This window comes from Entelurus aequoreus, linkage group LG10 (genome assembly GCF_033978785.1).
Source record: "Entelurus aequoreus isolate RoL-2023_Sb linkage group LG10, RoL_Eaeq_v1.1, whole genome shotgun sequence".
Lineage (NCBI taxonomy): Eukaryota > Metazoa > Chordata > Actinopteri > Syngnathiformes > Syngnathidae > Entelurus > Entelurus aequoreus.
Window position 1 is genome coordinate 17,458,142 of NC_084740.1, and position 18,771 is coordinate 17,476,912.

The following is an 18,771-nucleotide window of genomic DNA, read 5'->3' on the forward strand; positions in this document are numbered from 1 at the left end:
TTAGCTGGTTGCCACAACAACCCAGTCTTCCTGGGGTCCACAAACTAAATACAGTTACAAGTAAAAGCATATAAATATATCTACACAATACAGAAAAAAATTAAAGCATCAATAAGAAAACAAGCAAACAATTTACAGTCACATAATAATAATTACCATATAAATATAACTACAATACAAAACCAAACAAAAATCATCAACAAGCAAACTAATTTACAGACTCAGATAAAATATTACTTTCCTTTTAAAAACCTGTTTACTTTCAATATTTGTTGAGGGGATTCAATGCGCAGTCGAGTGCAAGTGTGTTTCTGGATAGTATTTCTGCAACCGTGTCCATGTGATGACATAAATTACGGTATTTTGAGAGGTGAAGTCGGACTAAGTAGGACATCACTTAAGGCCTAGGTGAGAAACGCACGGCCCGCCACTCAATAATTGTAAGCATACAGATTACCTTCCATTTTGGCATTAATAAGGGCAAAATAGAGAGAAAATCCTGTAAATAAAAACGCTAAGACCATACCATCATCACATTTGCCACTAGGGGTCAATATTTTTTCAAAAAATGCCTTGCTCCATCTCAGTCATATTGTATTGTACCATGTTTTCTTTAGGATAGGAAAGGATACCGGTATACTTTTATTGATCCCAAAATGGGGAAATTACATTGCTGCAGAGCAGGTTTTCACTTACAGTAACAGAATTAAAATGCAAAGAAAAACAATATTTTGTAATAAATACTATATATTGCGCACTAATGAAATAAAAAAAACAACAAAAAAACAATAACATTCGTATTGCACAAGAAAAAAGATCACAGCAGTCAAATAAGTGCGTTGTAAAGTCTAGAAAGGACCTACGGTAGCACTGTGGGTTTAACAGTCTGATACTGAAGAAACTACTACTACCTTTCGGGGTCCTGGTTAGATAATATAATCATGTACAACTAATCTTAGACCATATTTTTTTTATTTTTAAAGGATATTTTTTCCCTGTTCTCACATTTAATGCTATTACCCTCAAAAGCCTGCACATCATAAAGCGAGCTACTGTACAAATACACTATACAACAATGTGTTTATTTTGTTTCCTGTTTTTATTAACAGGTGACACCATATTAACTGAAACAATTCCTTGTTTTATTGTTTCTAATTCCATAGGTTCTTTCAATCCATATTCCCCCAATCAACGGTGTCAGCCAACGAAAAATTGCACATCCAGCCTATTTTGTTTATTATTGTCTTGATATAATTAACAACAAAAAACAATTATTATTATTTTTATATTATTTATCATTTCAAATGCTAATCTTTCATTCCACGTCCTCTCATTCTGTACTGCCATTGGAGTCTATATTTGTAATGTGTGTTTTTTAGGGTTTTTTTTAGTTTGTGGATTATGAAATATTGACCTGACATGTTTTAGGGATATTTCAGTGCTCCTTTTTTAAATTTGTTTTTGTAAATATATTCCTCTAAACCTGTGAAAGAAACAAATGATTGAACTAGACTGATAGCACCTGTGAGGGAAATTAGGTTTTGCTTAATTATTTGTATACTAATTTATAATGTAGGGGGAATTATGCAGTGCAGTGTTTGTCAACCTTTTTTGAGCCAAGGCACATTGACCGGGGGGGGGTTTAATATATTTTTGTCATAAAAAAAATACAATCATGTGTGCTTACGGACTGTATCCCTGCAGACTGTATTGATCTATATTGATATATAATGTAGGAACCAGAAATATTAATAATAGAAAGAAACAACCCTTTTGTGCGAATGAGTGTGAATGAGTGTAAATGGGGGAGGGAGGTTTTTTGGGTTGGTGCACTAATTGTAAGTTTATCTTGTGTTTTTTATGTTGACTTAATTAAAAAAAAAAAAATAATAATATATATTTTTTTTTTTTTTATTTTTTATTCTTGTGCGGTCCGGTACCAATCGATCCACGGACCGGTACCGGGCCGCGGCCCGGTGGTTGGGGACTCCTGTACAGTATATGCTTTGAGCTCTTATTTTGAAGGCGCTAAGAGTGGAAGTGGTGACACGTTGCAGTGGAGCGGAGGTTTTGAAAACAAAGGAAATAAAGTGGCCCTGGTGTAAAACTGGAGCCTCCGTGTTTGTTATTTTGTAGTTTTATACAGTATAGGCGACATATATAAACCCTCAGTTACATTGCTCTATCTGTATTTGCTTTTTTTCCTTCTCTTTCCTTGATGTTGAAAGTGCCTTGACTTCTGTGTGAATTATAAATGTATGTTTTTTGTAAAAAAAATAAAAATTAAAAATAAATAAATAAAAAAGACTTGAAACATTTCCGGATTAAAACGTACATATCACGTGCGCGTCACGTGACAAGCCGTGCGCGCTCACGTGATTGCTCGCCAGCCTCTTCTTCGCTTCCGCCAACTTTTTCCCGCAGCTGATCCCAAACATGGCGGACGGCGAGGAGGACCGCAGCCTGTTGGAAGCGGAGGAGGAGGATGACGACTCCCTACCCGAAACACCGGCGAGCGGTGGGGCCAGTAGACCGCTCCCTGCCATCTGCGACCCGGCACACTTTTTACACAGGATCGTTGTCCTCTTTTTCATGTGTTTCTTGGGATTCGGTAAGCTGTTGTTTACCAAGTGAAGCTGAAGTTGGTGTTTTTAAACGACTTTTTGTTTTCCTGCTATTTGAACCTTTAGCGTTGCCTTTAAAAGTGTCATGTCACATGATTTGTCAAATTGTGTACTAATTGAGTTATATTCGTACAGGAAGCTACTTCTGTTATGACAACCCTGCTTCTCTTCAGACTCAAGTCCTCCAGGTAAATCTTCTCAGTTGTAAAATAGTATGGCTTTATGTCAGCAATTCACATTAATATTAATACACTACACACAGAAGGGCTAGGGAGAAATTAATATATTATTATTGTAGAGGTTTATTTGAAATAGGGACAGATACAAAAACTTAGAAATCTGGAACAGTTATCCAATGCATGCATCATAGTGTTTGTAGCCAAAGCTAATTTACAACACTTGTCAACAACAACAACAACAACAACACAGATCCAACATCATTAAAATAGGAAAATAAAAAATAAAATGAGTCGATAATAATGATAATAGTAATAATACAGACAAAGTGCAAACTAGATAAAAGCCAATAATAATAATAACACAGACAAAGTGCAGATTAGATAAAAAAAACAATTAGTAAAAACTAAACATGGGAACACGATTGTTGCTCAACTAGCCATAATTTGTTTTGTTTTTTGAAAGTGACAAGTGCAGGTATACTTTTCAAAGTGTCCGTCCGGTAAAGAGTTCCATAGTTGTGGTCCTTTTATTGAAAAGGCAGTCTGGGCAAAATATGTTCTACGGCAGTGGTTCTCAACCTTTTTTTCCGTGATGTACCCCCTGTGAACATTTTTTTAATTCAAGTACCCCCTAATCAGAGCAAAGCATTTTTGGTTGAAAAAAAGAGATAAAGAAGTAAAATACAGTACTATGTCATCAGTTTCTGATTTATTAAATTGTATAACAGTGCAAAATATTGCTCATTGGTAGTGGTCTTTCTTGAACTATTTGGGGAAAAAAAGATATACAAATAACTAAAAACTTGTTGAAAAATAAACAAGTGATTCAATTATAAATAAATATTTCTACACATAGAAGTAATCATCAACTTAAAGTGCCCTCTTTGGGGATTGTAATAGAGATCTATCTGGATTCATGAACTTAATTCTAAACATTTCTTCACAAAAAAATAAACCTTTAACATCAATATTTATGGAACATGTCCACAACAAATCTAGCTGTCAACACTGAATATTGCATTGTTGCATTTCTTTTCACAGTTCTTTTTGACAGACATTTATTGAGGGTCAAACCATCATGGCATGGGGGAAACTCTGGGTTTATGGTAATGATTGGAATAGCCTACTTTATTTGCTGTTCAGTTTATGAACTTACATTCATATTTTGTTGAAGTATTATTCAATAAATATATTTATAAAGGATTTTTGAATTGTTGCTATTTTTTAGAATATTTTAAAAAAATCTCACGTACCCCTTGGCATACCTTCAAGTACCCCCAGGAGTACGCGTACCCCCATTTGAGAACCACTGTTCTACGGAATGGAACACAACAGTTGCCTTTTGACATTGTTCGGGTGGTAGATCTGGTACCACTTTGCAGTCTTGTAATTGCCTTGCAGAGCAATTGGGGAGCAGAGTTATCCAAGCATTTAAAAACCATTTTGACTGTGTGTAACAAAATAAAATTGGTAAAACTTAAAATATTGTATTTGGTTAAAATTTGGCAATGATGATATCGTATACTCTTCTTGTCTAGAACTTTCAAGCCGCGGTTATAAAGACACCCAATGGTCTTGATTGATGACTGGTGTGCCTGGGACCATGTAGTTAAGCCATAAGATATGTGTGAAAGAATCATTGAATTCATAAAAGTAAAAACAACAGCTGAGAGTTAAGCAGTGTCTTATAATGTATAATGTTGCGTTATGATTTAATTCATGTTAACTTCCTGTGTACACACAAAATAATGTGTTTGCAATTACAGTAAATCCCTTGTTTTTCGCTCTTGAATGGTTGCTAACATCCATCCATCCTTCCATTTTCTACCGCTTGTCCCTCTCGGGTCGCGCGGACAAGTCGCCACCTAATCAACCATGATGAATGAATTTCTGCGAAGTAGGAATCATTAGTTATGATTGGAATGTATTCATAGCTGGAGCATTAAATATTTACTACCTTCTAAATACATTCTCGAACATTATGACAGCCCCCGAGATGTAAATGTATGTATATGTGTATCTATATCTATATATATGTATATGTATATATATAGATACACATATACATGTTTTTGAAAATAAATGTGTATTTATATGTATATGCTTGACAATGAGCATCAAGGGTTTGAATTGGGGTTAAATCGCCAAAGATGATTCCCGGGCCCGACCACCGCTGCTGCTCACTGCTCCCCTCACCTCCCATGGGATGATCAAGGGTGATGGGTCAAATGCAGAGAATAATTTCGCCACACCTAGTGTGTGTGTGACAATCATGGGTACTTTAACTTTAACTTATATATTTATATGAATGCAGCTGAGATAGGCTCCAGCACCCCCGCGACCCCGAAAGGGACAAGCGGTAGAAAATGGATGGATATATATATATATATATATATATATATATATATATATATATATATATATATATATATATATATATATATATATATATATATATATATATATATACACACTAACGTTCAAAAGTTTGGGGTCACATTGAAATGTCCTTATTTTTTAAGGAAAAGCACTGTACTTTTCAATGAAGATAACTTTAAACTAGTCTTAACTTTAAAGAAATACACTCTATACATTGCTAATGTGGTAAATGACTATTCTAGCTGCAAATGTCTAGTTTTTGGTGCAATATCTACATAGGTGTATAGAGGCCCATTTCCAGCAACTATCACTCCAGTGTTCTAATGGTACAATGTGTTTGCTCATTGGCTCAGAAGGCTAATTGATGATTAGAAAACCCTTGTGCAATCATGTTCACACATCTGAAAACAGTTTAGCTCGTTACAGAAGCAACAAAACTGACCTTCCTTTGAGCAGATTGAGTTTCTGGAGCATCACATTTGTGGGGTCAATTAATCGCTCAAAATGGCCAGAAAAAGAGAACTTTCATCTGAAACTCGACAGTCTATTCTTGTTCTTAGAAATGAAGGCTATTCCACAAAATTGTTTGGGTGACCCCAAACTTTTGAACGGTAGTGTATATATATATATATATATATATATATATATATATATATATATATATATATATATATATATATATATATACACACACACACATTTATACATATTTTTGAATATATATGTGTACGTATGTATATATACTGTATATATATATGTATGCATGTATATATATGTATGTATGTATGTAGTAGAGGTTTCTGTGGTTTATCCATTATACAGTGCTCAATACCGGGGTAGAGCGGAATATATGTTAGGTCAGGAAAAAACACAGAGGCTATATCATCCCTACAAGCCTGTTTCGCAGGTTTCCTGCTCGTTTCGCAGGGGAAACCTGCGAAAGAGGCTTGTAGGGATGATCTATCCTCTGTGTTTTTTCCTGACCTAACGTGTATATATATATATATATATGTATGTATGTGTGTATATGTATGAAAAAATATATACTTTTGTGTTTTTCAAAGGATTTGAGCCTGAACACAGCTACGTTCATGCAGCTGTATGCCTGGTACTCGTGGCCCAATGTCATTCTCTGTTTCTTTGGTGGCTTCTTGATTGACAGAGTCTTTGGCATCAGGTATCATCACCAGACACACCATTGCCTCCGTGTTTTGAAATGATTGTTTGTAGTTGCAAGATCCAGAAGGTGTTAAAAAAAATACACTTCTAGTAAGTCATTTGGTCCTTTTTGCAGGCTAGGGACCATCATCTTTTCTCTTTTTGTTTGTGTTGGACAGGTAGGTTTATATGATTTTTCCTTATATAACGGTACTAAGGCAAAAATGCAATTTACAGTATTTTTTATTTTTTTTTTAACAGATCATCTTTGCTACTGGAGCGTTGCTGAACCTCTTTTGGTTGATGGAAATTGGACGTTTTGTATTTGGGTAAGAACAATATATTATATATATCTATATACCGTAACATAGACGGATGAACAAAAAAAATGAATTATTTTTCCTCGTTTTCTTTTTTTTCCCAAGGATAATACTCTTTTGTATTATTTTCCAAATAAATGCTTGGTAACAAAAGCAGAGAAAACCTGGGAGGCCAACAAGAGATTATGTTTTTCAGACCACAAACTAGTTGACTCAACCCACAGCATCTCTGCTGGTTGCAATCAAGTAATGCACACCATTTTCACTCATTTCAAAATGTGTTTAATCGAATAGAAGTCATTGTCATTTAATTGACCATTTTTAATGATGAGGTAATAGAAACATTTATTCATATGACCATGATATAAATAGATACTGTGGAGAAATATTTTGGATAAACATACTCCATATTTAGGTATTAAGATGCAAAGGTACAATTATTGCTTATTTGTCTATATATTACATCAATATGCTAATTTAATCCTGTGAACAAAGTTATCTATTTTAAATAGATATCTAGAGCAGGAAAGAGGCAGAACAAAAATATAATAAATATAAAAATAAACCTAAATATTAGGAGTAAATGCAAAAAAATTATTATTGCAGAAAAGTATTACAAAATAAGAAAAACAATATACATGGTGTATGGAATATATTCCCAGTATATGGTATCATTACAAATAGACAGTCCAAATTAAGATAACCTGTAATATGCAAGTTACTGATTTGAAGGATGTACAAAACCAGTAAAGTTGTCACGTTGTGTAAATTGTAAATAAAAACAGAATACAATGATTTGCAAATCCTTTTCAACTTATATTCAATTGAATACACGGCAAACAAGATACTTAACATTTGTTTGCAAATATTAGCGCTTTTGGAATTTGATGCCTGCAACATTTTTCAAAAAAGCTGGCACAGGTGGCAGATCCCCCAGGTGGTACTGCATCAAAAAGCGAGACAGCGTGTAAAGGATATCACCACATGGACTCAGGAACACTTCAGAAAACCACACTGTTACTAAAGTTTGTCGCGACATCTGTACGTGCAAGTTAAAAGTCTACTATGCAGAGTCAAAGCCATTTATCAACAACACCCAGAAACGCCGCCGGCTTCGCTGGGCCCGAGCTCATTTAAGATGGACTGATGCAGAGTGTAAAAGTGTTCTGTAGTCTGACGAGTCCACATTTTAAATTGTTTTTTGGAAATTGTGGATGTTGTGTCCTCCGGAACAAAGAGGAAAATAACCATCCGGATTGTTCTAGGCGCAAAAGCCAGCGTCTGTGATTGTATTTGGGTGTATTAGTGCCCAAGGCATGGGTAACTTACACATCTGTGAAGGCACCATTAATGCTGAAAGTTGCATACAGGTTTTGGAGCAACATATGTTGCCATCCAAGCAACGTTATCATGGACGCCCCTGCTTATTTTAGCAAGACAATGCCAAGCCACGTGTTACAACAGCGTGGCTTCATAGTAAAAGAGGGTGGGTACTAGACTGGCCTGCCTGTAGTCCAGACCTGTCTCCCAGTGAAAATGTATGGTGCAATATGAAGCCTAAAATACAACAACTTGAACAACTTAAGCTGTACATCAAGCAAGAATGGGAAATAATTCCTCCTGAAAAGCTTCAAAAATTGGTGTCGTCAGTTCCCAAACGTTTACTGAGTGTTGTTAAAAGGAAAGGCCATGTAACACAGTGGTAAAAATGCCACTGTGACAACTTTTTTGCAATGTGTTGCTGACATTAAATTCTAAGTTAATGATTATTTGCAAAAAAAAAAAAGTTTCTCAGTTCGAACATTCAATTTCTTGTTTTTGCAGTCTTTTCAATTGAATATAAGTTGAAAAGTATTTGCAATTCATTGTATTCTGTTTTTATTAACGAATTACACAACGTGCCAACTTCACTGGTTTTGAGGTTTGTAGTTGATGGATTTAACTTATTTGTTAATGTAGGACCAAAACTGGCCAAATAAATAAATAATACACTGCCTGTGAAGAATGATACCAATGATGACTTCAGGCTAGAAATTCGTACTACAGGAATTACATATAAAACATACCATATGGATCTGGTGAAATTCAAAACAGCACAATTAACATTTAAAGCAATAAATAATCTGCTGCCACCAAATATCCAAACAGTTTTCACGGATAAAGATGGAAACAATTATTTGAGGGGTAAATTCAATTTAAAGCAGCCTTGTTACTACAACTCTTTTGAATATGTGCATTTTGGTTTGTGGGGTGACTCAATGGAATCAAAGAGTAGAAAACTAAAATATCTTAAAGGTGTAATGTATTTATACAAACTACATTTGATGAAATGATGAGCGGATTTATTATTGTGAGTATATGTGAATTAAACTAAATAGGATATGTATCCTGTTAAAGGCCTACTGAAATTATTTTTTTTAATTTAAACGGGGATAGCAGATCCATTCTATGTGTCATACTTGATCATTTTGCGATATTGCCATATTTTTGCTGAAAGCATTTAGTAGAGAACATCGACGATAAAGTTCGCAACTTTTGGTCGCTGATAAAAAAAGCCTTGCCTGTACCGGAAGTAGTGTGTTGAAAGGCTCCTCACATTTCCCCATTGTTTACACCAGCAGCGAGAGCGATTCGGACCGAGAAAGCGACGATTACCCCATTAATTTGAGCCAGGATGAAAGATTCGTGGATGACGAACATGAGAGTGAAGGACTAGAGTGCAGTGCAGGACGTATCTTTTTTCGCTCTGACCGTAACTTAGGTACAAGCTGGCTCATTGGATTCCACACTCTCTCCTTTTTCTATTGTGGATCACGGATTTGTATTTTAAACCACCTCGGATACTATATCCTCTTGAAAATGAGAGTCGAGAACGCGAAATGGACATTCACAGTGACTTTTATCTCCACGACAATACATCGGCGAAGCACTTTAGCTACGGAGCTAACGTGATGGCATCAGGCTTAACTGCAGATAGAAACAAAAGAAATAAACCCCTGACTGGAAGCATTGACAGAAAATCAACAATACTATTAAACCATGGACCTGTTAATGCACGGTTAATGCTTTCCAGCCTGGCGGAGCTTAACAATGCTGTTGCTAACGACGCCATTGAAGCTAACTTAGCAACGGGACCTCACAGAGCTATGATAAAAACATTAGCTATTCACCTACGCCAGCCAGCCCTCATCTGCTCATCAACACCCGTGCTCACCTGCGTTCCAGCGATAGACGGCGCGACGAAGGACTTCACCCGATCATAGATGCGGTCGGCGGCTAGCGTCGGATAGCGCGTCTGCTATCCAAGTCAAAGTCCTCCTGGTTGTGTTGCTGCAGCCAGCCGCTAATACACCGATCCCACCTACAACTTTCTTCTTTGCAGTCTTCATTATTCATTAAACAAATTGCAAAAGATTCACCAACACAGATGTCCGGAATACTGTGGAATTTTGAGATGAAAACAGAGCTTTTTGTATTGGATTCAATGGTGTACCAATACTTCCGGTTCAACGATTGACATCACGCGCATACGTCATCATACATAGACGTTTTCAACCGGAAGTTTAGCAGGACATTTAAAATTGCACTTTATAAGTTAACTTGGCCGTATTGGCATGCGTTGCAATGTTAAGATTTCATCATTGCTATATAAACTATCAGACTGCGTGGTCGGTAGTAGTGGGTTTCAGTAGGCCTTTAATAGTCCTAATATTGTCAAATAGCTGATGATTTTGTGTTGTATTGATGATTTAGAATCAGATTAGTCACGGTGCAGGACAATAAGCTTTTTTTCTTTCTAGTCCATTTGTTGTTTTTCTTTTTTTTAGTATTAATATTGTTTTTTGTAGCTAAATATAATGTATAATATGGATATGTGTTTTTGTTTGAATTGTATAGATGGTCAATAAATTAGTGAAAAATAAAAAAATATATGAAATGATTGCCCTATTGATTATGTGAGGAATTCAAGGGTTTAAGTTGCTCTATAAAGTGGATATAATTATGTGGTGGTCTTTTTATCCTCCATTTATCATTTGTTTATTTGGGGTAGAATTGGAGGCGAGTCCCTGGCCGTGGCCCAGAACACGTATGCAGTCAACTGGTTTAAAGGAAAGGAGCTCAATCTAGTGTTTGGTCTTCAGCTGAGCATGGCTCGCTTGGTAAGAACTCTAGGATGACACTTAACTAACCAATGTGAGAAAATACACTCTAAAGTCTGATCATCTGAAGGGCAGCACAGTCAATATGAACATCATGGGCTGGGTGTACAGCAAAGTGGCTGTCCTTGTCGGCGCTCCGGGTTACACCACGCTCGGCGCCTCACTCATGATAGGTAAAGTACCGATGTAGTGTAACAACATTCAGGCTTGGGTTGCACATCTGAGGGTTACTTCATATTTTTTAACAATCTCAAATGGTAATGAGCAAAAGTGCCAAGAAGAACTGAGAGTGCTGAATCATGGGAACTTACTAATACTTTTCTCACCGCTAAACCCTTATGCTCGTAGTACTTCCCCTTTTTCCAACATTTTGTTGGATTGTTTTTTATGTGCAATGTTTTCCCCTCATGCATCTGATTTGAACAAACTTTGCTTTGTGGGCTCACAATTTATGCGACAAAATTTGCTGGATGGACAATTGGGGCGGGGAAACTAATGATCTTATGTTTTCAAAGGTATAATTTTTTTTATGGCAAACAGTCTTTGTAGTTAGTTTCCTGCATAATCTATGTTTTTACAATTGATTTCATAATTAAACATGCAATGCTTTCCATCAATTAGTCACTTCAGAAACGTTTCGCCTCCCTGCTGTATTTACATACCTGAGTTTAATCCTATTTTTGTTCCTTAGCTGCTGTGACCTGCATTTTCTCACTAATCTGTGCTTTGGTGTTGGCATTCCTCGACAGAAGAGCAGAAAAAATCCTCCAAAAGGAGCAGGGCAAAACAGGTGAAGTATTCTAAATAGGTCTATGAGTATTGTTCGCACCTTCAGAGAAATGTCCTTTATCCCTAACATACTTTAGCTACATGACTGTGTTGTCTTATACAGTGTTTACTTAATTACATGGATGTTTTTAATTAGTTAAGGCTTCATTCAGTGTATGTTTTTATCTTGAATGTCAGGTGAGGTAATTAAACTGACCGATGTGAAAGACTTCCCCTTACCCCTGTGGATCATCTTCATCATTTGTGTTTGCTACTACGTGGCTATCTTCCCCTTTATTGGACTGGGACAGTGAGTATTGCACAAGGAGGAGGTTTCACTCTATACATTTGTTTATCTTGTCTAACTTTAGTGAATTTCTTCTATAGTCACCAAATTGTTTTTTTCACGGCTGGGTTGCAAACGGGTGATCTTGGGCCACTTCCAGTTTTCACTTGGGTGGCAAGCATTCAATAGCTCCTGTTCAGCAGATGCCAGAGTATGATAAAGGTTTTGAGCCAAATATACACTGTAAAAAAAAAAAAGTTGAGAAAACGCAAATTTTCAAGGCAACATGATGCAACGAGATTTTTGCGTTTTCTCAACTGTTGACTACTGCTGGCCAGACACTGTTTTGGTAGTTAAACATAGTGAAACCTTATTTCTGAGTCTGACTAACTTGAAAACTATAATTAGTACAACAATTGCAAATCGTATTTCATTATTTAGCAGTAGTCAAAAGTTGAGAAAACGCAAAAATCTTGTTGCATCATGTTGCCTTGAAAATTTGCGTTTTCTCAACTTTCTTTTTTTTTTACAGTGTAGAAGCAATATATCATCAACACATCGCTGAATGTGATTGAGTGGATCCATAAAATCTTAAGATTAATTTCTGTTTACAAGATTTAAAAGATTATCACTAAAGTGGACATTTCAAACTAGTCCTGGGTGATGTGGCCTAAAAATAAACCTAATATTTTTTTTCACATTAAATATAATTTACTATTTTTTTTAGATTTTTTCCCCCTTCTTTTTCTTTTCTTTTTTTAATATGTCCTGTCCAGCCACTCAGGCAAATCATATTGTTTGCCCATATCTGTTGTACAGATTTGCTTTACATAAGAGAACTGTGGGATTTATTACTCTTGTTTCCCTATTTGTATTTGACTTCATTTAATGGATTATTTAGTGTTTGGCGTATCAGGACCAGAGCAGGAAAGGATAGAATTTAAAAAAAAAAAAGAAGACAGGTGGAAATAGACTGTAATATTGATAATAAAGGTAAATATTATTTATGACCAATATTGTTATCTAATTTGTAGTGCAATAATGTTCATTGTCATTTCTGTTATTACTCTTTACCTCACTAACTAGTTCTTCTTTATAATTTTTGGTATCATATTTGTATATCATATTTACGTATGTAGTTCTGCTGTTGTTGTTGTTGTTTTTTGTTGTTATTGTCTCTTTCCCCCGTCTATGATACCAAAAATGATAAAGAAGCACTAGTTAGTGAGGTAGATAGTAATAACAGAAATGACAATTAACATTATTGCACTAACAATCAGATAACAATATTGATCATGAATAGTAATTACCTTTATTATCAATATTACAATTGCTTCAAATGCAACAATACATAAATGTAATGAATACTTTCCCCACACTTTTTAAAGTAACCAATACATACAAATGACATACATCATTCAAAACAAGTCTTTTAGTTGATCAAAAACTAGTAGTTTGAAAGGAGACAAACAATGCCACAATTTATGGCATGAACATACACTGCATCTTACCCTTAGTAAGATACTTCTGTAAACAAAAATGTAGCATTGCACATTGCATGCAAATAAATAAACTCACAATATTAAAATCAATAAAGTGCAAATTTAAATATTCCGTCTTAAATAAAATACGTCTGTCAACAAAAATGTAGCATTGTACTTGTATACAAATAAATAATACAGTTCAACATTGAAAGGGCTTTATAGTTTTAGAAAGTGGATAAACGCTGGGTTTTCCACTGTAACTACTCAAGATTCGGTATCTTTAGCAACATGCAGACTGACCACTTTAGTAATCGTCCTTTATCATGTTCTTTTCTTATCGTACATAATACTTTGTAAATGTAAATGATTCCACCACAGTAATCTGCTTTTTAGCGGGACTTTGTTTGTTTGTTGTTATGGTCTTGTTCGCTTTGTAAAAAGTTGCATTGCCCCCACTCGGCTGCTCGGCTGTGTGAAATTTTGACATGCTACTTTTATTCAGTTTGTGAAAAATATATACATATGTTCTGTTAAACCACTAACAGTAAAATAAGCTAGCCAGTGAGGTTCTTGTTATTTTTTGGTTTAAAAAAATATGGCTTTGAACAAGTTGTGATATCCCTTTTTAATTCTACATTTTTAAATGGTTTAATTCACAGTTTTTTGTATATTGTGATGTTTGTCATTAATTTGACTATAGTCTGCTGGTTGCCAGTTATTATATATTGTAGTAGTGTGATACAGTCTATAAATAAAATTGAGAGCCTCATCAAAAGAGCACAATGTCCGAGTGCGCGATAGGTTTTTGTGGCGCAGCCCCACAATGCGGCTTTATTATCAAGCAAGACTAATTATAATAAGATATTTGGCCCGCGAAGTGTCTCCAATTTAAATTCAAATGTCTGACAGCCTGATTGCTGCAGATTTTCTGCTTTTTTGTGGTTAATGTGAGTAAATCAGGTCAATGACCATAAATTGTTATTTAAAGTGAAACAAGCACAGCAATCACTTATATGACCCAATCAAAACAACCTTCCCCACTCCATCCATCCATCCATTTTCTACCGCTTATTCCCTTCGGGGTCGCGGGGGGCGCTGGAGCCTATCTCAGCTACAATCGGGCGGAAGGCGGGGTACACCCTGGACAAGTCGCCACCTCATCACAGGGCCAACACAGATAGACCGACAACATTCACACTCACATTCACACACTAGGGCCAATTTAGTGTTGCCAATCAACCTATCCCCAGGTGCATGTCTTTGGAGGTGGGAAGAAGCCGGAGTACCCGGAGGGAACCCACGCAGTCACGGGGAGGACATGCAAACTCCACACAGAAAGATCCCGAGGCCGGGATTGAACTCACAACTACTCAGGACCTTTGTATTGTGAGGCAGACTCATGACGTGAAAAAAAATGCAACCAAGACAAAAAGTCAACACACATGGTCACACATAACACACACCCTGCTCACTGTACTTTGTGTATAATATAAAAAAAAATGTCAAAGCACCATAAAATATTCTAAATGACACCAATTTAAATGCATTACAATCATGATGGGAACATACAAAACACTCTCTCCACACTTATTCATGTTTGACACATTGTAGCCACTTTAGGGAGGTTGTCACAGAGGTAAAAAAAAAAAAGGTACTGTAGGAGTCGAACTTGCACATACTCTTAATCTCCAATTATCTTAACTATACATCAAATGTATTGGTAGAATATGTAAACATATACATGTATAGGCCAGGGTTATTCAACTTCATAATGAACAGGGCTGCAGTTTCAAGACCCCAAGAGCTCCGGGGCCGGGCATCGAAATGTGGATGTTTCGTCAGAAAGTGTCTCCGCCAGTTTTTTTCCTTTGAGACTGTTTACTTGATTGCAAAGTAAACACATCGGCTTTCACACTGGACTGTCAATAAATTCATTATTCTGCCCTCGCTGTTCGTTTCCAGCATGTGCAGCTGGACAGATAGTTAACAACATTAAAAAATAGAAGTTTTGTTGAGAATTAATGTTCCGTCTTTTAAATTATTTTTCTTCCTTAGTTTTATATAGTTACATTAATTCCTTTATTTAAGTTTGTAGGACTAGAAATATAAAATAAAATAAACATTACAAAATTATAACGTCCATTATGTATTTTACATAAATAATGTCCATTGTGTATTTAATATAAATAAAATAGAACAGTTAATACATTCATACAATAAACTGCAGATGTTTACGCATATCAAAATTACACAACATTCAAGTCAATCATTGCACACAATGTATGTGACTCATCACAATTTAACCTAAGGTGTAGCATTATCGCCCTCTACTGGTCAAATTCAGCGCTACATGTACAAGCTTTGATTGCCAGAGTTACTTTCAGACAAAAAAACAGCACAACCACAAATACAAAAGACATCACAAAGTCAGCAATTTTAATACAAAACAAACTAAATTAATTTATGCACAATATCTACTTACAAAGATTTGATCAAGTTTGTTGATGAAGCTTACTTATGTGTGGATTTCTACCGTTGTTGCTGCTTGTCTGGAACAGTGTCCATTGCTTAAAACAATGACTCAAGCACTTGCTTGGGGCAGAACATTCATACTTGATTGTCTAGTTGTTGGTAAAAGTCAGATTTTCGCAATTTATTTAGATTTTTTTCAGGGTTGAATGAAGTCTTTTACTCGCCACACTGCTGCTTCATTGTGACACATATGCCTTGTTGATGCCCCCTGTAGTGTGGCGGGAGTACTGAATACATGACCAACCCTAGTTTAAATGGTTTCATCGAGCCTGTTTGGGTGATGTTCGGCAGGCCAAATGAAAAGTTTTGGCAGGCCGAATATGACCCGCGGCCCCCCACTTGAATAGGCCTGGTATAGGATTTATATATTGTTACTTTACATGCTTTCGGCCCCCGGCCACATTTTGTTAGCCCAATGCGGCCCCCCCAAGTCAAAATGTTTGGACACCCTTGACGTTGATAATAGTGATGACATATAACAATAGTAGTCATACAAATGTTACACACATGACAGATGCAAGATTGACACTTGGTAAATACGTTTTTTTGATTGCACCAGTCACCATCATCTTGTCTTCTTACCTACAGGGTCTTTTTCATCCAGAAGTTCAACTTTTCCCCTGCTGAAGCCAGAGCTGTCAATAGGTAATTTAGGTCAGGGGTCATTAATAGGCACTGAGAATAGTTTAATTATGAGTTATATTTAAATTATTTTGTCCATGAAAACTGCATTTCAGGTTAGTCAAATCTACATTTTTGGACTTTAGACTTTGTTCTCAGGCTTGTTTTGTTGGTGAGACATCAACAGTGAGGCCTTTTGCAAAACTGGGGAGATTGTTGCACAGTTACTCCACCGTAATAATTTAATTTAAACGATTGATTCGAATAGTTGTTCAGGCTTATACTTGAATTAATTTATTCAGGATTCTGAATGGATAAGTTAAACAGCTACATTTAAAGAGGCTAGTTTACATTAAAATGTAATCAAACAAAAAAAAACAACTGTTACATTACATAGTAAGAGATAGCTTGTGTGGATACTTAATGTTAAATTCTTGTAGAATTACAAATGTTTTCACATCTCAAGGTTTATTCTTACTTTTAGTGTATATTTCTTGATTGTTAATAGTTAAAACTATAACTTTCTGTCTTCCTCAGTATTGTTTACATCATCTCAGCACCAGCGTCTCCTGTTTTGGGCTTCATGGTGGACAAGACGGGGAAAAACGTAATTTGGGTGACGTGTGCTGTGTGCACCACGCTCGCCTCTCACATGATGCTGGCCTTCACCTTCTGGAACCCGTGGATCGCCATGGTAACCAATGAACTTGCGTTTTAAATGCTAATGCCAATAATAATCAACATTGTCAGCACAATTGTAATGAAATGAAAATTAGATTCAGGTTACACAGTGAAATCTTGACTCTTGTTACTGCATCAAGCAGTACATGAATATGTTATAAACCTGGTTTTGAAGGGCAATTGTTATAAAACATAGAACAGATGAATAACTGGCAAATTGGTTAATTGGATTTTTTCATTCCATTGTTAGTGCAATTTACTTTTTTTTTTCTCTGGCTTCTTCACTGGTTAATGTTGTACGTTACAACAAAATATTTTTTCCTTCAATTAAATACCGGTAACCTCCATGTTATATTGAATTTGGGTGCATGCCTGTATGTATCAATGGTAATGTTGGCTTAAAAGCATCTTTGTGTTTTCCAGTCATTGTTGGGTGTGTCATACTCCCTCCTGGCATGTGCCCTATGGCCCATGGTTGCCTTTGTGGTGCCTGAGCATCAACTAGGGACGGCCTATGGCTTGTACGTACCCTTCTTCGTATTGTGTCCGCTTGACATTACCCACCAGCTGTTAACTGTTTCTTGCTTTTTCATTGACTATAATAATATTTATTATAATATTAATCTTCTTCTCTAGCATGCAGTCCATTCAAAACCTGGGACTTGCAATCATCGCCATGGCAGCAGGAGCCATCCTAGACAAACAAGGATACCTGGTTCTCCAAGTCTTTTTCTGTATCTGCATATGTAGTCAGTATTTTTTGTCTCTCTTTTAAAGGCCTACTGAAACCCACTACCACCGACCACGCAGTCTGATAGTTTATATATCAATGATGAAATCTTAACATTGCAACACATGCAAATACGGCCGAGTTAATTTATAAAGTGCAATTTTAAATTTCCCGAAAAACTTCCGGTTGAAAACGTGTATGTATGATGACATTTTCGCGTGACGTCGATGGTTGAAACGGAAGTATTCGGACACATTGTATCCTAATACAAACAGCTCTGTTTTCATCGCAAAATTCCACAGTATTCTGGACATCTGTGTTGTTGAATCTTTTGCAATTTGTTTAATGAGAAATGGAGACTGCAAAGAAGAAAGCTGTAGGGGGGATCGGTGTATTAGCGGCTGGCTGCAGCAACACAACCAGGAGGACTTTGACTTGGATAGCAGACGCGCTATCCGACGCTAGCCGCCGACCGCATCGATGATCGGGTGAAGTCCTTCGTCGCACCGTCGTTCGCTGGAACGCAGGTGAGCACGGGTGTCGATGAGCAGATGAGGGCTGGCGTAGGTGGAGCGCTAATGTTTTTATCATAGCTCTGACGAAGTCCCGTAGCTAAGTTAGCTTCAATGGCGTCGTTAGCAACAGCATTGCTAGGCTACGACAGGCGGCACAGCATTAACCGTGTAGTTACAGGTCCAGTGTTTGGTTCGGTGTCCCCTGATAGTAGTATTGTTGATCTTCTGTCTATCCTTCCAGTCAGGGGCTTATTTCTTTTGTTTCTATCTGCATTTAGGCACGATGCTATCACGTTAGCTCCATAGCTAAAGTGCTTCACCGATGTATTGTCGT

General features: G+C 36.4%; 1 protein-coding gene across 2 annotated transcripts in view; it reads left to right on the plus strand.

Annotated features, from left to right (window-relative positions):
* Nucleotides 1–2,374: 2,374 nt before the first annotated feature.
* Nucleotides 2,375–18,771, plus strand: part of mfsd1 (major facilitator superfamily domain containing 1) — a 30,633-nt gene continuing 14,236 nt past the window's right edge. The window contains exons 1-13 of one of the 2 annotated variants that reach the window (XM_062062055.1): nt 2,375–2,611; nt 2,760–2,812; nt 6,247–6,359; nt 6,477–6,519; nt 6,602–6,669; nt 10,712–10,820; nt 10,891–10,993; nt 11,512–11,610; nt 11,787–11,898; nt 16,479–16,535; nt 17,049–17,205; nt 17,616–17,713; nt 17,829–17,941. In XM_062062055.1, the coding sequence (XP_061918039.1) occupies nt 2,437–2,611; nt 2,760–2,812; nt 6,247–6,359; nt 6,477–6,519; nt 6,602–6,669; nt 10,712–10,820; nt 10,891–10,993; nt 11,512–11,610; nt 11,787–11,898; nt 16,479–16,535; nt 17,049–17,205; nt 17,616–17,713; nt 17,829–17,941 (1,300 nt within the window). In that variant the 5' untranslated portion in view covers nt 2,375–2,436. The remainder of the gene's footprint in view (nt 2,612–2,759; nt 2,813–6,246; nt 6,360–6,476; nt 6,520–6,601; nt 6,670–10,711; nt 10,821–10,890; nt 10,994–11,511; nt 11,611–11,786; nt 11,899–16,478; nt 16,536–17,048; nt 17,206–17,615; nt 17,714–17,828; nt 17,942–18,771) is intronic. The other variant, XM_062062056.1, reaches the window with a different exon arrangement.